At 26.9% G+C, this 27113-nt stretch overlaps 1 protein-coding gene across 2 annotated transcripts; it reads right to left on the bottom strand.

Moving 5' to 3' along the window:
• Positions 1–696: 696 nt before the first annotated feature.
• LOC103577203 (homeobox protein 2) lies at positions 697–26120 on the bottom strand. Of its 2 annotated transcripts, none has more exons than XM_053739415.1 (8): positions 25841–26120; positions 9194–9317; positions 8534–8743; positions 5632–5745; positions 5351–5484; positions 5125–5275; positions 4290–4879; positions 697–3773 (listed from the first exon to the last, which is right to left on the bottom strand). In XM_053739415.1, exons 2-8 carry the CDS (start codon positions 9300–9302, stop codon positions 1260–1262), a joined length of 3822 nt encoding a protein of 1273 aa, XP_053595390.1. In that variant the 5' UTR covers positions 9303–9317; positions 25841–26120; the 3' UTR covers positions 697–1259. The 2 variants fall into 2 exon arrangements, with proteins under 2 accessions (XP_053595390.1, XP_053595391.1); XM_053739416.1 differs by lacking the exon at positions 25841–26120 and adding an exon at positions 17815–17976.
• Between the last annotated feature and the right edge of the window lie 993 nt (positions 26121–27113).

The following is a 27113-nucleotide window of genomic DNA, read 5'->3' as shown; positions in this document are numbered from 1 at the left end:
CCATCACCATTTAACCCAACATGTAGGAGAGAAATTATTTAAATTATTTATAATTTCTCAATCCCAATATCCAATAAACACAACAATTATTTTGTTGTTTTTATTGAAACATAAATAATAAAAATATTAATTCTTACGTATAAAATAAATATTAAGTACAAAAAAAAAAAATTAATAATATTTTTTGAAATATAAAAACATAATTAAATTAAATGTAACATTAATTAAAGGAAACAATAAACTTTTGGCAGGTACGTGCAAGCGTGCGCTTTTGTTTATAAAAAAATTAATTAATAAAAAAACAAAAGTCTTATATTTATTAATTTATAATTAAAACGAGTAACGACGCGTAATAAATTATAAAATTTTTTAAAAATAATTATTGCGAATAAATTAATTAAATTATCAAATATAAAAATTAATAACATAATTTACTTTTTAAATCCCAGTCTAGTCATCATTCAAGTCTATTAAATTCACAGTAATATTTAAAAAAATAAATCTAATACCTTTTCGGCAAGATATCTTTTACTTTTTTTTTAAATGCCTAACAAAATATATTATTTTATTTATTATAAATATAAAAGTTATCAATTATCAACTTATTATTTACAACAATAGAGACTAGAACAGTCATTTTAAATTAATTTATTACAATATAAATGTAGTAATTATTCTAATTATTGCACCGTCGGCCTTAAGACATATTCAAGTGTCTAATTATTAAAATTAAATTATTAATTAACTTAAAGTTTAATATTTATTTAATTAAATGTTAATAAATTAGTACCCGGTTAACGAACTTGTAAATAAATTTTTTTTCTGACCTATTAAGAAAAAAAATTAACTAAAAAAAAAGTTACTAAAGTAGGCTAGGATTCAAATATCAAATTTGATCCCACTTTTTTAGTCTTAATTTAAAATCATTAATTAATTCAATTTATTTAAAAATACGCGGGCTCTTATTTAATTTTATTAGAAATTAATTTGCAAAAAATTGACACTCAATGAGAAAAAAATTTTTTACATTTATTTTTAATTAAAAATTGTCAAATTTTTTGCTAAGAATTTAGTATAGCCCTAATTACCCCTTAACGTCTATGTTTCCCATATGTACAATTTAAAAAAAAAATCTGGAAGCCCACTTTGCTGCCATTTCTTTAGACTTAAAAATTAATTTTTTTTGTAGCCGATCCTATTTAAAAAATTTCGATATTTGATATTTCTTTTGACTACAAATGATCTTAATAATAAACAAATTAAAGTACTAAACTATTTCTACCTCCTTGAGGTAAAACAGTTACAAAACTTTCATTTTCACTATCACTATTATTAAAATTATGCCCTTCAAATCCATTGATAGAGAAATTATTATTTTTAGTACAGTTCGTAAAATCAACGCCCGAGTCATAACTTTTACACTGATTACTATTCAATTTACGAAAATTACCAAAGAACACACTGTCAGTATCGACACTTTCAGCGCCACTTTCACTCTCGGCGCCGTCACAAATTGACTCGTTTTCATCCGTCTCTGAGACGCTGCCGAACTCATACTTCAACAATTGTTTATTAGATCCATTACTGTCTGTACTACTTAAATAACCGCTATCCTCAACTTTACCCGTAAAATTTTTAAAATTCTTTTTCACTCCCAATCCTCTTGCCAGATCACGCCGGTATTTATCTTTCGTCCCTACGTAATTGTCATTATTTACGACAGGAGAACATCCACTGGCCGTAGGGTTACCCGTATCAGTCAAACTCCTGTCCAAAACGTTTTTTGAACAATCTATTAATTTTTTACCACCATTACAAACTATTTCTAATGATTTTGCCTGCGCCACTTCTTCAGGCGGCAGCGGTACAACATCCGGTTGATTTTGCTTGCGCTGTCTTCTCGCCTGTCTCAAATCCGGGGTTAAATACTTCTTATTTTTACACGAATTCTGGCTATTCAATGAACTAGTATTAACTAAATTATCGTCAACAGCCAAACGTAGTCTAGCTTCATAAATTTCTCTCAGACTTCCGTATCCACGATTCAATGAATTACTGCTATTACAATTACTATTATTATTATTATCTAAATTAGACTCGTCCCGAAAACTTCCTTTGCTACGCAACAAAATTTGAGAAGGCCGTTCCAGTGAATCGACATAAATTTCATTATTTATTTCTTTGTTATCATAAATAACGTCGCCGTTTATTTTTAATTTCATTGGCTTCCGATCCAATGTATCGGGTTCGTACTCAGATTCGTCATATTTAACATAATTGTCCGGCGAATCTTGAACTTTTATTGTTAAATGTCCTGGTTGTTCGGGCTCATAACTTATTTCCGGTCCAGAGTCATCGCTATTTGCCGGACTAGCATAGCCATCATTGACATAAACTTCACTTACTAATGAGTAGCCTTCATTGCGTGATATCAACTCGGGTAAATTATTGTAATAATTTTTACGTAGCACCTCATTGTCATTATTACTATTATTATTATTATTGTTGTTATTATCATTATTATTATTATTATCCTTATCATCATTATTGTCATTAATTTGTCTTTTAAAATTATTATCGCTATTTAACTTCAACTGCTTATTCAATAAATTTGATTCCAATTGACGTTTTTGAGTTCTCTCAAGACTATCGACCTCATAATCGATATCCAAAAACTTTCGTTCCAATTTATTGTTATGATTGTCCAATTTAACATCAACCATTTCTTTAATAACAGCGTCCATTATTTTTTTAGCTTGTAATTTTGAATTTGGTAGTTCGTTGATCATATCCGGCAATAATTGACCCGTAGATGGTGACAATGATGTAGAATTAACTGAACATTTGTCTCCACTATCCGATGATTTATTATACGAATTAAATGACTCGAAATTAGTTTTTTCAGAACTACCGTCAGGTGAAAAACGTCTTTCATTATTTATTTTATTTTGCTCAATTTGACTCTCCATTGCTGCATTTTCTTCCATTTGTTTTATAAATGAATTTTCAATAGCTTTTCTAACCTTGTCGTTTATCGTATTGTCAACTTCGTTTATTGTTTTTATTTTCTTGTCGAATAGAGTGCATTTGCGTGTGCGACAGTACCGATCGTAATTAGTGTCTTCGAACATTGATTTTGTTGAGCGTTTTGATATACTGTGCTGGCTATTTTGGTCATCATCACATTCACTGAGCGCAATATTTTGAAAAGTACGCAGCATTGGCGGGTCTTTCCATGTCGCTAATGAATTTCTGTTGCTGGTATTGTGCCTCGGTATGTCGTTTAAATATTCTAAGCTACGGGTAAACACACGCGTGTTGTCGTGCAGCAATTGGTTTTTATTATAACTATTGTGATTATAATGACTATGATTATTATTATTTGAGTCAAGTGATTTACGCCGCGACTCTGATGGCGGCTTAATGTCCTCTAACCACGCACGTACGCGGCTGTCACCAGCGACTGGACGTAAATTGTCATCAGGTAAATTGAGTAATGGTAAATTATTGTTATTGTTGTTAGATTTGTGTCGAGTATCTAGACAACCGGGACATCCAGTACATTTTTGTGATTTCCGTGATTTTGTTACTGAACTTTGTATCGATGAAGCCGCGCGTTTATTTGAAGTACTACATTTATCTGAATTGGTACCGTCTTCTTCTGGAATTTTACTAAGTGTTGGTATGAAACGTTTTGCTGTCAATTTATGCTTCGCTATGGATATTACTTCACGGATTTTGAGGATAAATTCGATGGCTGCGGGCGGTGGAGCCTTGAAAAAAAATTTTATTAATTTATTTGAGTAAAAGTGAAATTTATTATAAATTTTACCGCCAAAAAATTTTCATAGTAATTTTGATTCATGATAACTTATGAAATGATTGATTTATTTCGATTATAGATTAAATGAATTGATTTTTAAATAATTTTTTTTTCGCGCGTATTTATTAATAATTGTATTTTCCCCTTGAAGCGCCACACAGAATATTATACTTCTAAAAAATTTTTATTTTATTGCTGTCTATTTTAGCAAGATGGGGCAAAATGGTCCCCTTAAGAAAAAATGATTTAAAAAAAAAATTTGTAGGACTGATTTTGATTAAAAAAATTTATGTAAAATATATTTGAAATAGTCCGAATTGCCCCGTCATTTCCATGTTACCTCTTCGTATAATTTTTAAAAATAAAATTTTGAGGCCCATATTTCTTTCTTATAACTTCGTAGTAAAGTCAATTTTCATAATTTAAATTTACGGCTCCACATTTATCTAATTATTTATTTACTTACCAAAAGTAATTGTCGATCGAAGTAAGCTGGATTGAAATATAATTTCCTACGTTGAATACCGGGTAATACGGCCATATCAAGTTGCTGATGATGAAATTGTTGCTGAAATTGATTGAGAGTATCAGCTGTCTCTACAATTCGCACATCTTCTTCAGGTAAACGTTCAGCGATTATCGATGACGAGGATGATGAACCAATTACTGACTCGTTAGTTTGTTCAATGAACATCATATGCGGATGTATTACCGCGGATGTAACTTTCTCAAACCCAGTATCGGTATCAACTGGATTGTACTCTTCGCCAACGGGATCACTCGTTTCACTATGAAGGCTGTTGCTGTCGCTTTCGAAGTGCCGATTTAATAGAGGATTATTTTTAATTAATCCGGTGGCTTCGCGATTGGGGATTGTGAGTTCCGGATCCAAGGCATTTCTTTTTCGACGTGATTTACGGCTATGCAAGTAAAGAGATACACTTGCGATGTATATTAAGGCTAAAAGAAGTGTAGAAATTCCTATTGCGATATATTCTGCTGTTGAGAGACCTTGATTTGATTGTCCGGTCGAGATAAATGAGACTTCTCGAATATCTGGAATTTTTTTTTTTATTTAAATGTGGACTTAATGAGCAGACAGATTAAGTACTTAATTTATACGTTAATAAAAAATAAATTTTTTTACTTGAAATTATAAAATTAGGATTCAATTTTGAAAAAGGAAATTTTGATTATTAAAAGTTTGATATTTAGTGATCATAAAATAATTTTAATCATTTTTTTTTTTTTAATATTTACTTTAGTGTTAGATGAATTACAAAAAAAAAAAAAAAACTTACTACTTTTTGATGGTGAACCCGCTACTCTAAACGCGACGCAAGGTGTAAAAACACCTGGATTAGTTGAATTTGGTGAAGCATCTCTGCAAACTAATTTAATCGCAATTAATTTACCTTCTGCTGACTCTCTTAACCCGCCTTCACCAATCCACTATAAAAAAAATAATATTTATCTTAATAATAATTTAATTTTTGAAACCTCTTCCAATTAATTAATTTAAATTACCTGTAAAAATGTTCTGTTTTGATCTTTAAAAAGACGAAACGGCGATTCCGTACTTGATAAATTTCTGAATTCCGACCAAGCTGATTTACCAAGTTGCTGAGCACCAGCGATACCACATACTGGAGTCGTAACACCTTTAACGCATTAGTATTTGTACACCCGTTTTGTAATATTACGTTGTATGTACGTTCAGTTATATTAGTAGTAGGTTAACGTATATATAATAATGAATAATGAGATATGGCAATTGATTATCTCGTTATTTTCATAAACTCACTTACCCTGAAATTGAATTTCTGCTTGAGGATAAATTATCTGTCCGCGCTGAGGTAAAAATACGTAAGGAATTTTTTCCACTACACCGGTATTGCTGATAAAACCTGTGACTCTGCATTCTGAAAATGACAAATGTTTAGATTTATTTATCCTACATCTTTTTATATTATTATCATCATTATTTTATCAATTGACATTTAAAGTTCTATCTCATTATTATATTAAATCAAATTATATTACAAGTTTGTTGCTGATTAAGTTTTATCTGTTAATATTGTTTGTAAATTTTATCTCAAATAATGTTAATTACCAATAAAATTAAGTAATTAATTAAATTAATAAATTTATTTATATTTTTTTTTACAGATTTAGAAAAATCCTAGCGCTGAGAAAAAATGGAAATTAGCAGCATATGTGAGTCAAATTTTTTTTTTAATGCTTGTTTAAATTTTTATTTAATTTGTGTTGCGTGTTCTGGAATTATACATCAGAATATTTAATAGGTGTTGAATATATAGAAATTTACTAGTTTCTGGAATATTTAAAAAATTTAAAAAAATCTGAAACTAGATCTAGATCTTAAATCCAAAAATCTCTCAAAAATTTAGTAGCACTCGGGATCATATCAGACTTAAAAAAAAATCTAGGACACTATAAATTCTTAAGATGGAAAAAATATATGAGATTTAAAATTTGTCTAGGCCATATGAAAAAAATTATGATAGTATCTGAATCATTAGTTGAAAATTCCAACCGCATTGAACATTAAAAATTTTTAGGATCTTCTCTGGTACAAAAAAAAAAAAAAAAAAAAATTATAAGAACTGTCACCCTGTGACTTTTGAGTCAAAGCACTAGTTAAAAATTTATTTTATATAAATGAATTGCACAGAATAGTAAAAATAAAAGATAAAGTATCAAGTGATTTATCTGTTGGTAAGTTAGTTTAGAATCTGTAGAATCCACAATTTGACATTTGTGATTTACGCTATTACAAGTTTTCCCGTTGCTATTTTTACAAAATATAATTCCAAGTTTAAACTCTTCTAAATGTTAATATAAATAATCTCGAGAGTTTGTAAAGGCTCTCTGCACGGATTTAAACCCTTGAACCCCGACCTCGTGAACTGCACATTCGATCTATCGTTCAGTATGTAAATAGCCATATATGTTATATAAATAAACTAGACAATTTTTGTCCGGTTTTTATAAAAAAAGTAACGACAACTCGCGTTATTAATTAACAGTTTTTTAATGAAAATTTTGAAACACTATTTATATAGAATTTAAAGTTTAATTACACTTTAATTTGGCAATAATTTTTTCTCCATTATTTGTATCCACGTATGTAATTAACCCTTGAAGTTCTGTACCACAATGTACGGTTTAATTGTAGCCATGCAATACTTTGTATCCTATCACCAGGTCACGAGTTTCACTTTAATGTAAAGTCACTTTTCAATTCATACAAAGTATATTTAACTCGAATTTTTTCTCTCGGGATTATATTATCAAGGGAAAAAGGCATACATAGACAGAAATACATCTCATGTCCCTTTCATTAGTTATTTTATTTTTGAAATTGCAAGTTGTAATGCGAGTAGTGGTAAAGTACAAAGTATCTATAGACTTTAATGGGAATTCACGCTTTTGATGTCCACAACATGTCCATCTTAAATTGTTTCATTATGTCCAGCTGCAGTTGCTAAGTTCAGAGAAGGATTATTAGTCGTATGTATGTCTACTAATGTGGTTTTCATACGTGGTATTTTTGTTATTGTCAGAATTATTATTATTTTACTCTTGTGTGTTGAACTTAATAAGGAGATGGACGTGTATATGTTATTTTCGCATGACCTTTGACTTTTTATTTACATTAATCTTTGCGCTGGATTATAATCGCGGTTATTTATTTAAAAATTTTTACGACTTGTAATGATTCACTATAATTATTTTAGTGTCAATAATTTATTTAAATATTTATATATGTATATATAAATATTTATTTTTAAATTTAGTAATTGAATCGACAGAATTTTATGGTTAAAATCAATAAAATAAATTTTTTAATTATTTATAAATATTTTGTCCGCAAATAATTAAAACTTTCTATGACAAACTCAATATTAATTTTAAAAATTCATACGATAGATTTCTCAAAATTTTTAAGGCCATATTTTAAAATAAATTTATCAATAAGTAGTTTATTTTTTTAATCAAAAGGCCTAATTTATAAGATGTACCGATACATCACTAAAAAAAAAAAAAAATTTATTTTTATTATCGAAAGTAGACAATCGAGAAAGTGGACACTAAAAGTTTTTTATTAAAAAATTAAGTTTATTCTTCTTTTACATTTTCTCTTTTTTTGAACCTTTGAACAAAAGTGCCGATGATAAATATATATTATAAATAAATGTGCAATTAAATTGGAAGGTTCATCAATCAACCCACTGTATATAAATTCGGTGATAATGGGCGTCTCATACAGTTTCTGAATTGCAAATAAGTGATAATTAACTTGTCTTAGGACCAAGTCAACGTCTGATAGCTAATTTACGCGGTTAAATTTTTTTTTTCATTAATTATAAAGTAACTCCACTTACATATATATCATCCGCATCTTACTGGATGATTCGACCTAATTATTTAAATGAATTCATTATTTTTTTTTTTCATTGAAAAAAAAATATCACACTGGATTAAAAAAATTCAAATTACTTGACGGTAAAAAATATTTTGACTTATAATTGAATGATTAAATTGAACATTTAAATTATCTCAATGATTGGTCACTTAAGTGCTTTCGTTTCGTTACTTTCGGCGTATTGCGTGATGCAATTAAAAAAAAACATAAAACATTTTCTTAAAATTTTAAGTCAAAGTAAATAAATGGTAATGACTTACCGTGAATATCGCTCACGCAAATATTTAAGTCCTCACGAAAAAGGGGCAGTTCTGATTTGCATTGACAGACACAAGTGATGTTTGTGGTTACTGTTGTTACTGATGATGTTAATGATGATGAATTAATGCCATCAGATACCTGAGATATTTGCCGTTTGTATGGATTTGCTGTTGCGCTACTGACAACTGTGCACGCAGTCGCACAAGAACCTTAATATTTAAATAAAATATAAATTTTAGTTGAAATAAAATAATCGCTCTGAGTTTAACGGTTTTAATTTATGCGATTTTTGGGATTTTTTTTCAGTTCTTATTTTAAATAAAAAAAATTTTTTTTCTCATTCCTTGTTTGGAAAAAAAAAAAAAATAATAATGAATAAGCTTTAACCAGTTATAGGTGTAACATATATATCTTGACAAAACTCGTATATGTTGAAAAAGATAAATCTTAGATACTTGTTCACACGGTTTTTAAAACAAGTACTTTGCATATTTAACGATATCATTATTTTGAAACAACTAATTTTATAATACCAATACTTAATAATAGTAAAATAAAATTATTTTTTACGTGATGATTTATGAGTCACAAAAAAAATATTTAGTAGTTGGAATAGTTTATACGTATGTGTGTTTAAAAATACTGAAATAATAACGTACCTTCAACTGTAAAAATATCGCCATCAATATGTCGTACAACGGAAATTTCTTGTCCTGATACGGTGATAATTTGTAAGCAGGTCGTAAGCACGAGTAACGATAGAAACATTTTTTTATCGGCATTCTAAAATAAAATAAAAAAAAAATTATATATAAATATTAAAAACATATGGCAGTTAAATTAACATATCACAGCTTCTTTTTTTTCTACATGTAAAAGGATAAAAAATGTGTATTTGACACTTGTCCAATAGAAAACCGTGAAGATAGTTATATGACTGGACGTGATATTTATGATTCGGTGAATCATCTACATGAAGGCAATTTGCCAAAATAAAGATATCTCGTTTATATGTCTCTATACCATATGCAAAACCCGTTATTTTTTAACTCCGATGAGTTTTATTGATTTAACGAGATTGTCAACTTGAAAAATCTATTCCAGTCAGAGTTTATTATTTTTTATTAATTTTTATACAAATAATAACTTTTTTTTATCATATAGTATTGCAATAAATATCGGATTATTTAAATTATATTTCTTATTGAAATTTACATCGAATCACCATAATTGCCATATTTTTTAGAAACTTATTATTTTTATTTTTTGGAAGCGACCCCCACTCTTTTTAAAAATCGACAGATTAAATGTGAATTTATAAATAAAATTATAAAGCCCCTAATCCGGAAATTACTAAATTTACAACTGTACTCCTACATTATTATACTAATTTATATTTCGTACGTAAATGTCTCGGACGTCATTGGCCATCGACTGGCAAACTTACGTAATATCATGAATAAATAAAAAAAAATTCTTTAAAGATTTTTAGTATTTCCGGTATTAAAATTATTTTTCTTATGAAAGTTTTGATAAAACTTTCATTTTATCGAAAAATAAAAAAAAATTATTAAAAAAAATGAAAACTACGAGGTCAGTGTAGCAATAAACATCTGGACTACATTTCCACCGTCATATTATGCCTCTATAATACAATTGTCAAGGCGTACACGGAAGTAACTCCCATATTCTCAACAGCAAAACTACCTGACATTAAATTGAAAAATATAAAAATAAAAATTAAAAACCCGATTTACGGTACCAAGTACTACATGAGGTATGAGCCGATCTGATGATCTACACACTGCACTGTTATCATACCTAATATGAGAGTCGTTACACATCAACGTGCATAGATTAGAGTAGAGTAGAGTAGAGTATTACTTATTTCGAGGCAATTTTCGTCATCATCACGTTCCAACAGGATCTCTTTTACAACTGTTATTCAAAGTGTCTTTTATTTGCTATTATCCCATCTGTTGTTTCTCCGGCGTGACCTTGACGAGGCAAAATCTAGTACTCCAATTTAAAAAATATCTTTCATATATTTTTACCCATAAATTCTTTTCCATTCATGCAGAATAATTTAAGAAAGCCCTCAAGTTGTTCTTGCATCACTTTTCTAGCGAATTACATTAATCGCATCGGTAAATTCGTTGATGCAGAACAGCACGAGCTCTGCTGGGTTAGCGGTCATATTTATATATTTTTTATATATTTCATTTTATTTAAATTTACGTTTATACTCTTTATCATCGCCTGTATGATTCAAACCACGCCTACGAAAAGAATTATACATTTTTATTTATATCTTTATGTGTGTGTTGATGTGTGCTGATGTGCAACGGGATCTAACAAGCGGTCCTTCATATCCTTCGTGTCACTTAAAACTACCCACCGATACTTAGTCTCTCAAAAGACCCTAAAGACTTGTTGAACTGAAAGTTAAAACTCCTTTTATACCTCTTAAAATATCTTGGGTTATATAGGATAAATGTGCTTTTAAAAGGATTTGATGCTACGTAATGATGTAAATTATAACCTATGTAGTACGTATTTGTCTTCCGGGAGGATGATTAAGGTGGTGGAAATGTAAAAAAATGGACAACTGATGCAATGATGAAATGGATGGCTAACTGTATTGGGATAAGACTGATGAGAGGATTTTTAATCATGTAAGGATGCTCCAAATACGTGACGATCAGAACCGGGCTACTAATTATCCATTGGATTCCAATGGACATTCGGTTGCGTACTTTTAGGTTTATAATCTTGGACATCATTAAAAGTTGAAAGTTCCTTCAGTTCGGTTGGCGTTTTTTAACTTTTGATACCTCGTTATAATTGTATATATTGACGAGTTTTTCGCAATCGAGTTTGGTGACAGTATGCTCAATAAAGTCAGTAAAAAATTTTTCGGACTATGAGTTTTAACCTCATCAAAATACCTGCCGAATATTTTACTTACATATTCTCACGTGAGTGATGTATAGTTTTTTTTTCATGTCGGACTATTTAATGTAATTGATTTGATAAAGCAATATTGAAATTTTTTACCCAAAAGGATACGGAAACAGATTTTTTAATCCAATTTTTACGTGACTGAGGCCCAAATTGCAAAATGAAAAATTTTTAACAATTTTTTTAATTTGGTGGGGGTAAAAAAAAATTATTTTTGTTTTTAAGAAAAGTTGTTTAAAAATTTTAATTTAGTGTAAAAGGGTAACGAAACAAAAAATTCATTTATTTCATTGAGTATGAGACTGAAGTAAACCGACGTCCAATAATTTTTGAATTGTTTTTTAGAACAGTAAATCATAAAAAAAAAATATTTGAAAAAATTGCACCTATAGTTTATTAAATTTTCTACATGTGCATTTTTTTAATTTTAATTTTTTTTGTATTTTATTTGATAAAAAAAAATCCGAAAATTTTTAATTGTCTGTTAACTTTAGGATCATTCATTGAGTGTCAGAAAAAAATAGATGACTTCCACTTAGAGGCAATTGTAAAATAATTTTTGAATTACTCCTGGTTTTAATTGAAAAGTTTGAGTGTGATTTCACGTATTTTTAGTCATACAAATTTTTTTTGGTTTATCGAACTTTTATTTTTTTAATTTTATGTAGAAAGTTTCAGATTAATGGAAATAATGTCAACTCCATGATTTAATAAATTAATTTTGAAAATATTTAATAAAAAAAAAGTTATTTGGCCACTTTTGCTGAATAAAAAATTAATTTTCAAATAATTTACATTTTATGAGACTGAAAACAGTAAAAAAAGTTTTTTAGCCTAATAAATTCAATAATAAAATCCAAGAATCGTAGCAAAACATATAATTATGAACATATTTATTTGACATTTATACTCACGTCACGCTACCCACCTGTTGAGCTCACCAGGTGATAACAATATAAACTACGAGACAGTAAAAAATATTTTTCTCTATTTACCCCAGAAAAAAATAAAAATTTTCATTTCGTTACTGTTTTTAAAACTGCATACTAAATTAAAAATTATTGAATTTTCTGGTTAATAAATAAATAAAGATAATAATTATTATTTAAAAATAAATATAAAAAAATAAGTGAGCAATAAAAAATTAGATATATATCTTAAAGTTGAGCTAAAAGTTTATGGTGTTATTCTCCCGGTTAAACTCAACACTTCCTATATCAATTAAGTTTAACGAGCGTCGTTAGGATGTGCGTAAGATCGTTAAAGGGTAAAAGGAATGTCGTCACGAGAAATGTTTCGCGAAAAGCACGAGGGCGATATCACGAGTATTAAATTTAAAAAAAAAAATATTTATCATTTTATTTTTTTTTTGTAGTGAATTAAATCATAAAATAAAAATTAATGGACTAGATATGAAAGTTTAAATTATATTTTTATCTTTTTATTGTACTGCTAGAGCTATCAAATTCTTATAATTTTTTATTTCCATAAGCAATCATGTAAATTATTTTTAATCGTTAAATCTCTTACACGCGTGCCCGCAATTTAATTAAATGTCCAATAACTTAATTTATTCAAACCGATCGCTTATCATGTGTAATAAATATTGTTTAAAATTTTATTTTAATTAATAATTGGTTCTTTTTTTTTTTTTTGCAAAAATAAATAATCTAATAAAAAAAAAAATTTTTTTTATTTATTAAAATTTTACTATAAAGATACAGCAATAAATTTCCTAATGTGTAATTTTCTGGTAGCTGTTAACAAATGACAGTTTTATTACATGTTTTATTTTTGCACCGAGCAAAGAGATAGTACCGTTAAAAAATAGTTGATTAGCTGTAAATCAGTCAGAGGTGATCTATCTTCCAATAGAATGTCCTAAATATTTTTTATTATTATTAATAGTACGTAAATTATTTTTATACACTATCATTAGTTATTTATTGTTTTTAACAATTTATTTTAAGCGTAGTGAAAATAATTTAGTCTCTATAAATAATAATTAACACTGTAAGGAATAAAGTATGTTCATTTTTTTTTTTTTTTTTCATAATAAATTTATCGGCTGTCACTAATTATGGTAGTAAAATTTTAAATAAAAGAAAGTTAAATTAAGAAAAAAATTCTATAAAAATCAAAATAATTTTAGGGATGATATCCAATTTAAATTTTCAATCTAATGGAAAATGATTTAAATGATCAATCAATTATTTCTACTGCAATTTATAAATTTTAAAGAATTCGAACTGAAAATTTTGTGCAAAAAAAAAAATTATATTTTTTTAATCAACTAAAATTATATTTAATTTTAAAAAAGTAATTTTTGAATTACAGAGTAATTACTATTTTTAATTTGAATTTTAATTGCCATCAGTAAGAAGAATTTTTGAATTTTAATAAACTTTTAAAAAAATTCCATAAAAAATTTATGATAAAAATTCAAATTTTTTTTACTGCTACTGTTATTTAAATAATTATGAAAAATTCTTACGCCTATTTAAATTACTCAACTTTTTTATTACTTTAGTTTAAATTAAAAACTGGAATTGCTACCGATTAAATTCAATAAAACTAATTAATTTTTATTTCATCTAAATATTCAAATAATGAAAGCGATAGTTATTAGCTTCGCGTTATTAGCCATAAAAATTATTAGCCAAACTATGAAAAAAAAAAATTAATAAAAATATAAAAATAGCAATCGTCTAGTCTCTCTAGACATTTAATTAGTCTGGAGGTCATCAGTATGATTATAAATTTATTAGAGACAAAACTTGTTTAAGTATACACAAGATTACATAATCCTATGGTTAACTGTTGAATCTGGTTTAGTGACTGATATATTTACTATCATATATATTAAAAAAATAAAAAAAAATTCTTCTACCAAATAAACGTATCCCTATTAAAATTACAAATCAAGTCGCCCAGCGGGTTTTATCATAACCAGACATATCGATCATTGTCCTTTGACCCGTATTATACATTATCTGTTATTAAATCATGGTAATTATGGATTTTAGCTATACATATATTAAGTATTAAATTAAATTAAATTTCATGTCTATACGGTAAATTTTGTATATTTTATTTTTTTCTCATCAGTTGTATGGCTAAAAAATTTCAATTTATTTGTAACCGAACTTGATATATTTGATCAAGTGGTTCATTAAGGCTTATCAATAAAATATATTGTATTTTTTTTCTTTTACCAATTTACAATAATGGATTTTTTTTATTTTTAAAATTTATAAATTCATGAAAGTCAATATGATAATTATGTTTTTTGTATATGTTTTATATACGAATACAGATTATTGAAATTTAAATCTTATGATAAATATAAAACGAGCATTAAAATCATTAATTTTTCAAGTTCTGGATTAATTATTCTTAAATTTTATGCTAAAACGGTTAAAACGAAGCATTAAAATTTTTTAAATAAATATAAAAAATTGGATTTATGACAGAAATATTTTAAAAAGTTATGGGTTGGTTATTTTATGAAAATTTAAAATTACGTATCTGTATATATATTTTAAGATAAAAGTCGTCTTTAAGAGAAATAGTCGAGGTTTCAAAGTGTCATAGTCTAAGAAAACATTTCACTCGTCTTGAGTGTCGTGTCGTCTATTAACAACTTGTGCACGTGCACACTCATCTTGTTTCGCAAATATCGTGTGAATAAAGAACAAGAACTTTTTTTTTTATCTACAAACATTTCACGTGTACTTATAAATCAGTATATTGATTTTTATTCTTTATTATTGCATTTAATGACATTTATTTTGTACAAATATATACAATTTTTATTACTACGAATAACTAAGATATGTAAAATCTGATTGATTACTGTAAAAAAATTGCAGTTAACGCGCATTAAATCCAGAGGATTTTTTTTTTATTTAATGCTCTCGGGTTGAAATTCAGAGAATTTATTTTAGCTCAAAAACTCCGGATTGTAATAAATGAGGATCGAAATAAAATTCAGATTACTCCAAAATGACTCCGCTAAAAAAAACTTCCTATTGGCTCCGTACACGGAAAGAAAATTTTATCAAAATTTACGATGTTAACATCGTAATCGTGGACTAGACTTTCATTAGCGTCAATTTTTGAATGTCCTATTTCAAAATTGACTATAGTTTTTGTTAAAATTACGATGTTAACTAGTAAAGAATACAATCTACATCGTAATTGACGCCAATGAAAGTCTAGTCCAGGATTACGATGTTAACATCGTAAATTTTGATAAAATTTTCTTTCCGTGTATGCGAAGCGAATTTTTGAAAAAATCCGGAATTCAAATTGATGGAGTGAAGTTAGATTGAAATAAAATCTGTATTCACTCCCGATTCTCAATGTAGAAATTTTTTATCACCATCTCAAATACGGTGTGTATTATTTTTTCAAAAAAAAATTTCAAAATTTATATTATTTGTGCTTTTAATAAATTTTTTTGTATCGAATGGCATCAAACTAAATTACACATGGAATACCATGAATTGAAATCATTATTATTATAAACTAAAGCACCTGTTTGGTTCAATACCTTAATTTTGCATTCCAACTCATTTACTGAGGACTCAAGTGGCAAACCCATCAAGTTATTTTCGCTTTGGCCCGGGCTATAACGGGTGCCTCCATGTGGTCGCGAAGATATTTCCCCTTTTCTCAATTTACGATTACCGCGGCCGGTTGCTAAGGACGCGAAAAAAAAAAATGAAAAAAAAATTTCCTTAATAAAAACGTTAAAAAGACCAATTTTTATTATTAAAAAAATAAAATAAATAAGTAACTTGTTTTTGTAATTAGTTCCCGGTGTTACGTTTATTATTCCAGCGGGTTTCTTTAAACCGCATCCACTTGTGAATAATTTATGATCAACTTGATCCGTGGCGATGAAACAACATTTACACGGAGGATTAATGCACCTGGTCCAATCAAAAATATATCAAATTTTTGATACTATACATATTTACATCAATATGTTGAGAGGTACTTCAAATATAATTTATATGTCGTAAATATTACATGACATAAATATGCATAAATCGTGGTCTTAAGTTCTTCTTAGCTTCGGTATTTTTTAAATTTATTTATAAATATTATATATGCGTTTTTAATATTTTTAACATGCGTGGTAATAAACACACATGGCCATTAATACTTTTTAAAATAATTTTTTGGTGCAGATAATTTATATGGAAGTAGAGTGGATATAAATAGATTTAAGTGAGTGAAAGAAATTGTCAAGGGGGTTGTCCTGGTGCATCCGTAAGCTGATTCGCAAAACGAGATCCAGTTCTCCAATTTGATCAGGAAATTTTTTTTTATCGAGTCCTTGTCACGCCTGGACTAATTAATGAGCTATTTTTTATAACGGAACACAAGAGAATTTTTTTTTTTTTTATCAAAAGATTTTATTTTAGAAAGTTTAGTTAACCATATTTAGTGTATATTTTTTTGACTTCAATTAAAAACATTAAATTACTAGAGGTAAAGAGTGAAATGGTAACCGACGTAATGAACTTTGAAAATTAAACTTTACCAATTTGAACTTCGGCAATTTGAACTTTGGTAAATTTGACCTTTGGTAAATTGGAACTTATCTTTTTCCTCGGGTTTTGTAAATTTGAACTTTTAAAAATTTGAATATTTTATATGTCCACGCACACAAAACCTCTTAAAAAAGGTAAGTTCAAATCATCAAAGTTCAAATCGCTGAAGTTCAAATTGTCAAATTCAAAGTGTAAAATTTCAAATTTTCGAAGTTCTTTAGGTATGAAACCGAGTGAAATAACGTACCCAATGTTTTTTTTTTTAATTTTTTCGACATTTGTTTTCCAATTCCAAATTACACATAAATCACTTATTAAATTTTCTCAAAAAATTACCTTTTCTTAAACTTATTCTTAAAAATTTAGTATTTTCAAAAAAAAAAAAAAAAAAAAAAAGAATTGAGCTTCAACGGTAACTTAAAAACTTAAATTTTTATTTTTCAATTTTTTTAAATGAAATTTAAACAAATCAATAAATGAACGCCTGAATATAAATAAAAAATGTAAACTTTTTTGATCGAAAAAAAAATATAATTGAGTTAATGACAAATATTAATTAAAAGTGAATATTTACTGTAAAATACATTTTAAAAGTAGCTAAAGTGATAAAATAATAATCGATAGATAAAACTAGCAATCGACATGCACATATCTCGTAAAGAAGCACGTGCCAGTAGTATCAACAACCCGATTAAATTCACGCCTTAAATTACATGATTTCTCGGTGATCCGCGGGGCTATTAAAGTGTACTCACAGCTTAGATCCTCACTTCTCACTTCTCACGTATATATATGACATATATTCATATACATATATACTTGCACGTTTTACACATATGAACAAGAAATAAACAACTTAAGAACTATATAAAAGCATTTGCGGTGTGCAAGCAGTCGACAGGACTTGACTCAAGTGCGTCTTGACTCTTGCGTGGAAAATATTTCTTCACATTACATTCACTAACCTGTAGTACACATAATACTAACTACGTTACAACAACTTTAATACAATAACAGTAACCATCAAGTCAACACAGAACGCGTGCGCAAAAATAAAATAAAAATTATCTGATTTATCACCTGACGACTTTGAAGGCTTGTTTCTTTAACTCTACAGTTTAACTTGAGCTGTTTGCGATATTCTTCCTTCGCATGACTAACCAATCGGTACCTTTAAAATAATTTCTTAATGCATTATAATTAAAAAAAAAAATTAATAATTTGTTACAATAAACTTGATGTCTAAATATTTAATTAAAGTTTATAAATGAATATATATATATAAAGTGCAAGTGTTTACTTTCTCGTCTTACGCAGTAGATTACGTTTGATGTAACATCTTAAAATTTTGCGGTTGCTTTTTGTAATGTAATTTACCCGGTAATGTCTATTATTAAAGTTTTAACTAAAAACACTGACCGCTAGATGGCTAGATGGATAAATATGTCTTCTGTATATATACTTTCATTTGTAAGATTATTAAGAAGCTCAGTTAAATACGTTGATGAAGACGAAAAAAATTTATTCATTCATTCCGGTAATTGGAATCGCGTGTTTTGTGAAACAGGCAATTCGTAAACCGCATTGTGAAATCGACACTGATCTCTTCTTCATAACTCTTCCATATTTTTGTATACATTTATTAGACTGTCTCACATATTTTGGAGTAGCTTTTTTTATATTCACTGATAATAATTATTTGGTATACATTAAATAAATAATTAATATTTTACTTAAGGGCTATCATGAGAGAAATTTTTCTTTAATCTGTACGAAATTATTTTAAATAGTGGGTATGAAAAAAAAATCTCCTGCGAAATGACACTCTGATATTTATATTCAAGATTATATTCTAAAGAGAGAGAGAAAGAAATTTTCAAATATAAATTTATTGTATAAATTTTTTTAAAAATAAAATATGAAATTTTTTTTAAATTGAAATTTTATCAATTGAAATTATTTTCGAAACTTCTAAATGGATTGATAAAAATAAAATGTATGTCGCATTACATATATGTTGAGACTAAATATCAAATGCACTTATGAATTTAATCTTAATTTTTAACAAAATGTATATAGTAGCGATAAATATAAACGAAATATTTATAAAATATGTAAAAAATTTAAACGATAAAAAATATCGACAAACAATTTCATATATACTGTAACGGATACTTATAATTTATACCGTAATTAAGTATAAATAAATATATAAAATGTAAAAAAAGTCGATTGAGGTGAAATGCGTATAAGATAAATGTTTGTGACAAATGGACCAACATGATTTTATTTAAAATAAAATGTCAATACGCGGATATTCTCATCCATTATTCAATGTTACTTTTAGATACTCTACTGCAGATATTGTGCTACTGCATTCTCTGTATCTGTTGCCATTTATGTTGCTATTGGTAGTGATGCTCTATGCAGAAGTCAGAGTACAATTTGTGACGATCGATCGGAATGATTTATTGCGCCGGCGTGTGAGTCTCTTTTCACGATTTACAAATACCTCGCGGTTTAGCTTTTTTTTTTGTATGACAAACAACTGAGACGACAACTCGTTGAAATGGGACTTGAGAATAGACGAAAGACTAGATAGAACAGAGTTCGATATTGAATTGACCACTACACCATAGACATCCATATATTTATTCACATGAGAATTTATTTTTTTCCCTGACTTTATACAGCAGTTGTCTGAGTATTTGATTCCGTCAATAATTTTTATCATGCGGAAAATTTTAATTCTTAGCATGAATGCCAACAAACGGACTCGGAAATAATTTAAACGCGAATAATAATTTTTATAAATTTATTGGATAATAAATCCAACATTACATAAAAATAATAATATATTTTTTTATTTTTATGGATTTTTAATTGAACATTATTCGAAATTACTAATTAAAAAAAAAGTAACAAGTATATCAGTTTTAATGATATTATTTTATTTTATAATTTATTGTAACTCTCTATAATAATTTTTATTAAATTAAATTAAATGACTGGGTAGTAAAATGCTAAATGAGTCTTAAAAAAAAATTCTTTTAAACCATCGTGAACGCGGTCGTAAGAAATACAATTACAGATTACGACGATCATTTAAAGAGTTTTGAAAGACGAGAAATTTAGTGATAAAAAAATAAATAAATTTTTAAAATACCCACGAGTTTTATGTACAAATAAAAGGGGATTTTTAGATTAATAATCCACCGTATCTGATATGTATCACTGTTATATTGTTATATATGATAAATTGAAAAATCTTTCAGAGCCGTTAGAAAAATTTGTAACTTTATAACAGAATTTTTTTTTATCTAATTGTCAACAAAATTCCTAATTATTTTTTTTTTAATGATTAAGAAAATTTTTTATCTTAAATACTTAAGTTAAAAATTACTCAAGTACCTAAGACATAAATAAACATTTTTTTTTCTCTTTCAAATCCAGTTAATATATATGTACAGATATATAACGAGATAAATCAATTTGTAATACCTTTTCTAGGTTATGATCTGAGTTTATTACGAGACGGAAGGCGTTAACAGCCACTGCAACTCGTAAATTGAGTAGTTATTATCGTAAACATAACGTGCGAGAAAGTTTTCTGATAATAATTATATAAATATATAAATACATTGATATTTATATGCATATATTTGTACAGTAGATTAAGTAGTCTATGATATTTCTGTCCATTACTAGACCTTTCTAATCGTCCAACTAAATATAGGCATATATACATATTCATATATTTTTCGATGTTTTTTCGGCTACCGTTTGAATTCGATAAGATGATATTATTTTAAGTGACAATTAAAACAAAAATGTTAATTATTCATTGATTTTTTTTTTTCTAATGTCTCATTTAAAGCTTTTAAAAAAATATGTGGGCTAATTAATGATATAGATTAAAATTTTTAGGAAGTAAATGAGTTAGATTATGAAAAAAAATAAAAATATATTTTTTGAAAGTTACCGTTTCGAGATAATTATATTTCAAGTTAATTAATTTTAATTGTTAATTAAAAGTTTATTTAAATTTGTGGATAAATTAGTAGTAAAGTATATAAAAATAATTTGATTATAGGCTCGTAAAAATAACTCTTGTAATCATGAATTAAAATCTTAAAAATGAAATTCACGAGTTAGTGTTATAACGTTATCAGACGATCGTATATCCATAAATCCAAATATACATACAATAATTCTGTGAAATCGCGTAATCTGTGCTAGGATATGTCGAAGATGTTGTAGTTTATATTTTTTTTTATTTTTATAGTTAAATTGAATTTTTATTTATTTACTTTTTTTTATTTTATTTATATTTTAGTATTAAGTACTTTAATAAATTCTTTAGAGAGATTGTTCGATGTTCCACGACTTTAAGTGTAAATTATTTTACCCGCAGCATATACTCTGGAATATTAAACATTAAAATTTTATTATTAAATAATCAATAAATAAAATCAATAATAAATATTTAATTTTTATATATTTTTTTTAAATTTATTTTCATACAATTATTTGATAGTCATAATTTTTTTTTTATTAAATGAAGTATTCAATTATTTATTACTGTTAAAATCACTTTAATTTACCTCGAAATTCAAATAAAAATATTTAATTAAATTTTTACCCGGGAAAAAAAAAGATTTGAAAAATATTCTATACAAAGGAGTTCGAAATTTGAGTCAAATCGAATTTTTGAGATACATTTAATAATAATTTTCGAAAGTATAACAAATTTTCAAAATTTTCAAAATTTCAGTTTTCCGCTTATCATTAAAAATTAATTAATAATTCTACTGATTGCTTTCGAAATTTGAACTGAAAATAAAAAAATTTGATCCTTTCAATGCCGCACAAATTCAAATTCGAATTTAAATAATAGCACTAGCGCATAAAAAAATTAAATGATTTTATTTATTATTTTTTTTTAATTCGTCCCGAATTACGGTATTAAATATATCGTATACAACAAACCAGTAGCACACGCGTGACATTCCGCAAACTCATGAAAGCAAAGACTCCTTGGATCTTTTAGTTATGTATGAACGATTCCAGAAAACCGTTGGTTGTTTTCTTTCTTTGTTTTTTTTTTCTTTTTTTTTTTTTTTCAACTTTGCATTATTTTCTCCCACTATGCTATTATTTTATGCATCCTCAATATACAACCATTCGGTGTTTCTCGCTTCGTCGAAGCATTCGATAAGGATGTTGGAATGGCAACTACGATTATTTTTTTCATCGCGTTAAATTCTAACATCTCGACATATAACCCATCTAATTTTTTCTCCCAACATTACATTGTCTAATATATTATTGCGTTAATAAATTGTTATTTGAATTTTTTCTTTACAATTAGTATTCATTGTTGATAAATAAATAAATGAAGGAATGAAAAAAAAAAAAGTTGAATTAATATAGCTTGTATCTTGATCGCGCATTGAACTCGCGTATTTACGCGGAATACATACGAAGAAAATGAGTCTAATGTCCGTGGTGGTCATACCCCCATGGAAATTCATCGAGCCGTAATAATCTTAACCCCTCTGAGTATGTTATAATAATGACGCATTAATTAATATTTATAGTTTAACCACGTGCCCATGACGCTTTGCTTCCTCTGCATAATTTTCATATTTCTTCTTTTTATCTATCTATTTACTATATATATTAAATGCACGCGGAAATCATTTTATATTTTAAAAAAATGATAATTTTAAATTATATATAAAAAATTACAATTAATTTCAATGACTTTTTGTTTTTTAAGAAAGATGTATGTGGTATAAATGTTAACTTACTAAAAAAATAATAGAGTATGAAATATTAAAAAGTTAACCAATGAATTACTAATTAGATACAATAAATTTTATTTATAAAATGGTTGAGGAATTTTCAAAAATTAAATTTAAAAATCTGGTACTTGATGACAATGGCATTGGAATTGACATTATAATGATGACAAAAATAAATTTATAGTGATAAAATTGACACGGAAGTTGTTGATGGTCAGTCATATCTTCCATATGGTCAATAGCGCAACTCGAGTACTAGAGTTTGCGTCAGATGTTTAGTTTTATTTTCAGTATTTTTACAGTACAACAAAGTGTGTATATTTATATTTATATTATGATTTTTTTCATGCATACTTTTCTTGTTTTTGTTCTTCAAATTCAAAAGCGCTTTAAGATTTATGTAGGAGTTTTTTTTTACAAAACGTCTTTAATGATTTCCGGCTAAACTTTTGATTTTCTGAAGAAATTTGTTGGAAATATTTTGTAGAAAATTTTATGCACTACTCAAAAGGTCTTAAGCAAAATTATTGTAGAAATCAAAGTTTTAAAGTTACAGGCATTTAAAGATTTTTTTTAACAGGCGGCAAAAAATATATATTTTATTTATGAAAGACAAAACTTTGAAGGCTTGTAATTTTTGAAACAGTATTTCTACAGTAATTTTACTCAGAACCTTTTTTATAGAGAATTAAATTTCCTAAAAATTATTACTAGAAGTTTTTTTTGTACAGTTCATTGTCTAGGTGTGACAGTCATTCAAATGTGATATTCTGTATTACGCTGACTCTAAACGCTTCTAATCAAAAAAAGCTTTTAATTTTTCATAAAAAATTTTGACTTTAAGGTAAAAAAAACTATTTTGCATAGATAGTAAATATTCTAACGAAATAATATAAAAAATTCACGAAATAAAGTTTAATTGTCTATTTATATTCCACTATTTTATTTCCTCAATCGACTATAAAAATATAAAACAAAGCATTTTCTTTTTTTTTATATTATTATATTAACACGAATTTAGCTTCTTTTAACACGATAATTTTCACGGTGAAAACACAATTCTGTCAATTATGAAATATCCGAACGAAAATTTTCTCAAGGTGAAATTCACACTTAAACTTTCGTTAAATTAGTTAATTGGATAATTAAATAATAAGATAATTTTATTTATTTTCCCAACTTTTTATGAATATATGTCGTGAGAAATTGGTTATTTTAAATATTATTTACCATAATTGTTAAAGTTATTTTTTAAATTTAACAACGAGCGTATAACATTGATTATTATTATTAAAATTCATAACAATTATAATTAATATCCACATATTATTATTTAGTAATTAATTTTGAATAGATGAATAATAAGAAAAAAATTATTACTCAAATATTGTAATTGTAATTAAATAAGAATGACGGAAGTATCTACACCTCTGTGTAAGTACATACAACAGGTGTCTTATGATCGTTAGTAGTCACTTGTTGCAACTTTTTAACTACTATATACATAAAATCATACGGCGCAACAAGTGTCAAAGCAAACGACCGTGACATATCATAAAGTCGATATATACTTGTTATTATATTTATACATATATATTTAAATCCATTTTTAAGATCGCAAATATATATAAACTTTACTAACTTTTTCTTTTCAACAATATATATTTTCAATTATTATTATTTCAAAATTAATTGAAAACTCTGTGAATTATTTTTGATATAAAGAATTCGAATATAAATTATCGTATTGAAGTTAGCTGGCGTCTGATATTTTTTGGACTTTTTTCAAAAAATTGCACCTATAGCTTTTTTAATTTTCTACATGTGCATATTTTTAGTTTTTCTTTTTTTTGCAATTTACTAATTTAAAAAAAAATCTGAAAATTCATAATTGTCTACTAACTTTGATCCTAAAGTTCGCAGACAATTCAAAATTTTCGGATTTTTTTTTTCAACAAATCAATTACAAAAAAATGAAAACTAAAAATATGCACTTATAGAAAATTTCAAAAACCACAGGTGCAATTTTTTCAAAATTTTTTTTTTTTTAAATTTACTGTTCAAAACAAAATTCAAAAAATTATTAGACGTCGGCTAACTCCAATATCATCTACTAACTTCAGTATCATAATAAATTTCATTAAAAAAAAATTTTTTTTTTTTTATGAAGTTTAAGTAAAAGAAGTAATAAAGAGATATATAATATATTAAATAAAATAATTCATCGAAGCAAATAAAATAGGACATAGTCGAGAGTTTGAAAGAATGAAAAGTTTTTAAATTCTCGCGCGTGCGGATCGTGAAAATTGACTGTGAAATGTTGCTATTATTATTGTTATATATGTGAATGTGTTGTGTTGATTATACACATGAAGTTGAGAGAACGATTATAGTTACAAACAAAGTAGGCTATTACCTACTTCACTATCAGTCTCATCTAGTTAAAGTTAACGTCATTGTCATTAAATTTATCATCATAATTATTATTATCATTTATCAACGTCGCTAAAAAAAAAGTATAAGCCTGAAATATTTACTAGTATTTGTTTTATGCATGCATGTAAATTGCCGGTTATTTTATTTATTGATTATACCGTCGGTCTTTTTGTCCTTTTATCGCGATACTTATCTTGTTACATCATTGCAACCGAGTCAAGGAAAAAGATAGAGAGGAAGATTGAGAGATCAAGGGTACTGGAACGGAGGTGTGTCGTTGACTAGTTCACATTTTCCGTCTTTTCTCTTTTAATCTTCTTCCGCTACTTCCTTTAAATTTTTTTATTTTTATCCGGTTACTTCTATCGTATAATCATCATCGAATAAGATCAATCTGTTACATCTAATCATATGAAAATTTTCTACTCACTATTATTATTATATCGCAGTTTCAAATCCCATTTTAAAGTTAATAATTTTTAAATAAATTTGTTTATTAAAAATAAAAAAAAAAAAAAAAAAAAATTAAATAACATACCTGACTTTTTTCACAATTTAAAAGTCCATAAGGAAATAAATTCCTAATTTCATAGTTTAAAAAAAAATAAAATTCACAAGTTCACAGAGTAAGAGATTTAATTTCACATCACATAAAAATTAAAAACTTAAACAAAAAAAAAATGTATATATATATATATGTATATGTCTATATATATTTTACAATGGCCTTAGATCGACCATGACATTGTCCCGTGACACAGAGAATAAAAATAAGGTGGTTGATCTTCGCAGCAAGGTGGTCGGGTAGTTTGTGTCAAGTGTCTGGGGGAAGACTCAGTGAGTCTTCTCGAATGCTGCTGCTACAACCGCGACACTTTACCTGTTCTCTCATCTCATTCCTCTCTCTCAGTCTTTCTTTATCTTTATCCTTTTTTTATCTTTTTCCACCGCTACTTCTATATAATGCATACTCCCTCTACTTTATTCTGCTTATATATATATATACATATATATATATATATATTGTACAAAGTCGCTAGTGTCTTTCTCTTTACCTTAACTTATACCCACTGCATTGAATATAATTTTTCTTTCTCTCTACTCACCTTATTCACTTACCAGACACCAGATACCAACAACAACTCGTAGTCAAGTCAACAGTACATACAATTCTTTACTTGTATTGAACCCGAGTTTGCGCGTAACTTTTAAATAAAATATTATAATATAATATCACCCGTATTGCGACGGCGTATTCATATTTATTTATTACTTGACATGCGCCACAAAAATTATAATGATTTTTACCGTCAAATTTTAACTATACGTCAATCAGTTACTTATCATTCACTGAAACATCCAGCTCGCCTTTCAAATTTATTAATTAATTTTGTTTATATCAATAAAGAATGGAAGTAAACAATGAAAAATTAAATTGGAGCAAATAATTGGAATAGAGGCTTGAACTTGTTTGGAAAATAATTAATTTCTTGTAGATTTTATCGAAAAGTTGACAGGTGATCGTATTTATATTTCTAATTATTAATTATTTAATTAACTACTAAATTATTATTGCAGTTTATAGTTACAGCTAATTAACGATCACCCACCTGACAGCGGGTTTTGATTTAATAATTTAATATACTAGAGTTTGTGATTAACACGTGAGTGAGTGAGCAGAGAGGATAAGTGTTGACCCCACTGGTTACTTGCATGCAATTATTTAACACACGTGCGTGATGGTGTATTAAATAATAATTATCGACGTGATGGATGTAATTGCTACTGATAACTTATAACTATATAATGAT

This window comes from Microplitis demolitor, chromosome 5, assembly GCF_026212275.2.
Source record: "Microplitis demolitor isolate Queensland-Clemson2020A chromosome 5, iyMicDemo2.1a, whole genome shotgun sequence".
Lineage (NCBI taxonomy): Eukaryota > Metazoa > Arthropoda > Insecta > Hymenoptera > Braconidae > Microplitis > Microplitis demolitor.
Note: the sequence above shows the minus strand (reverse complement) of the source record. Positions and strands in the feature narration are given on the sequence as shown.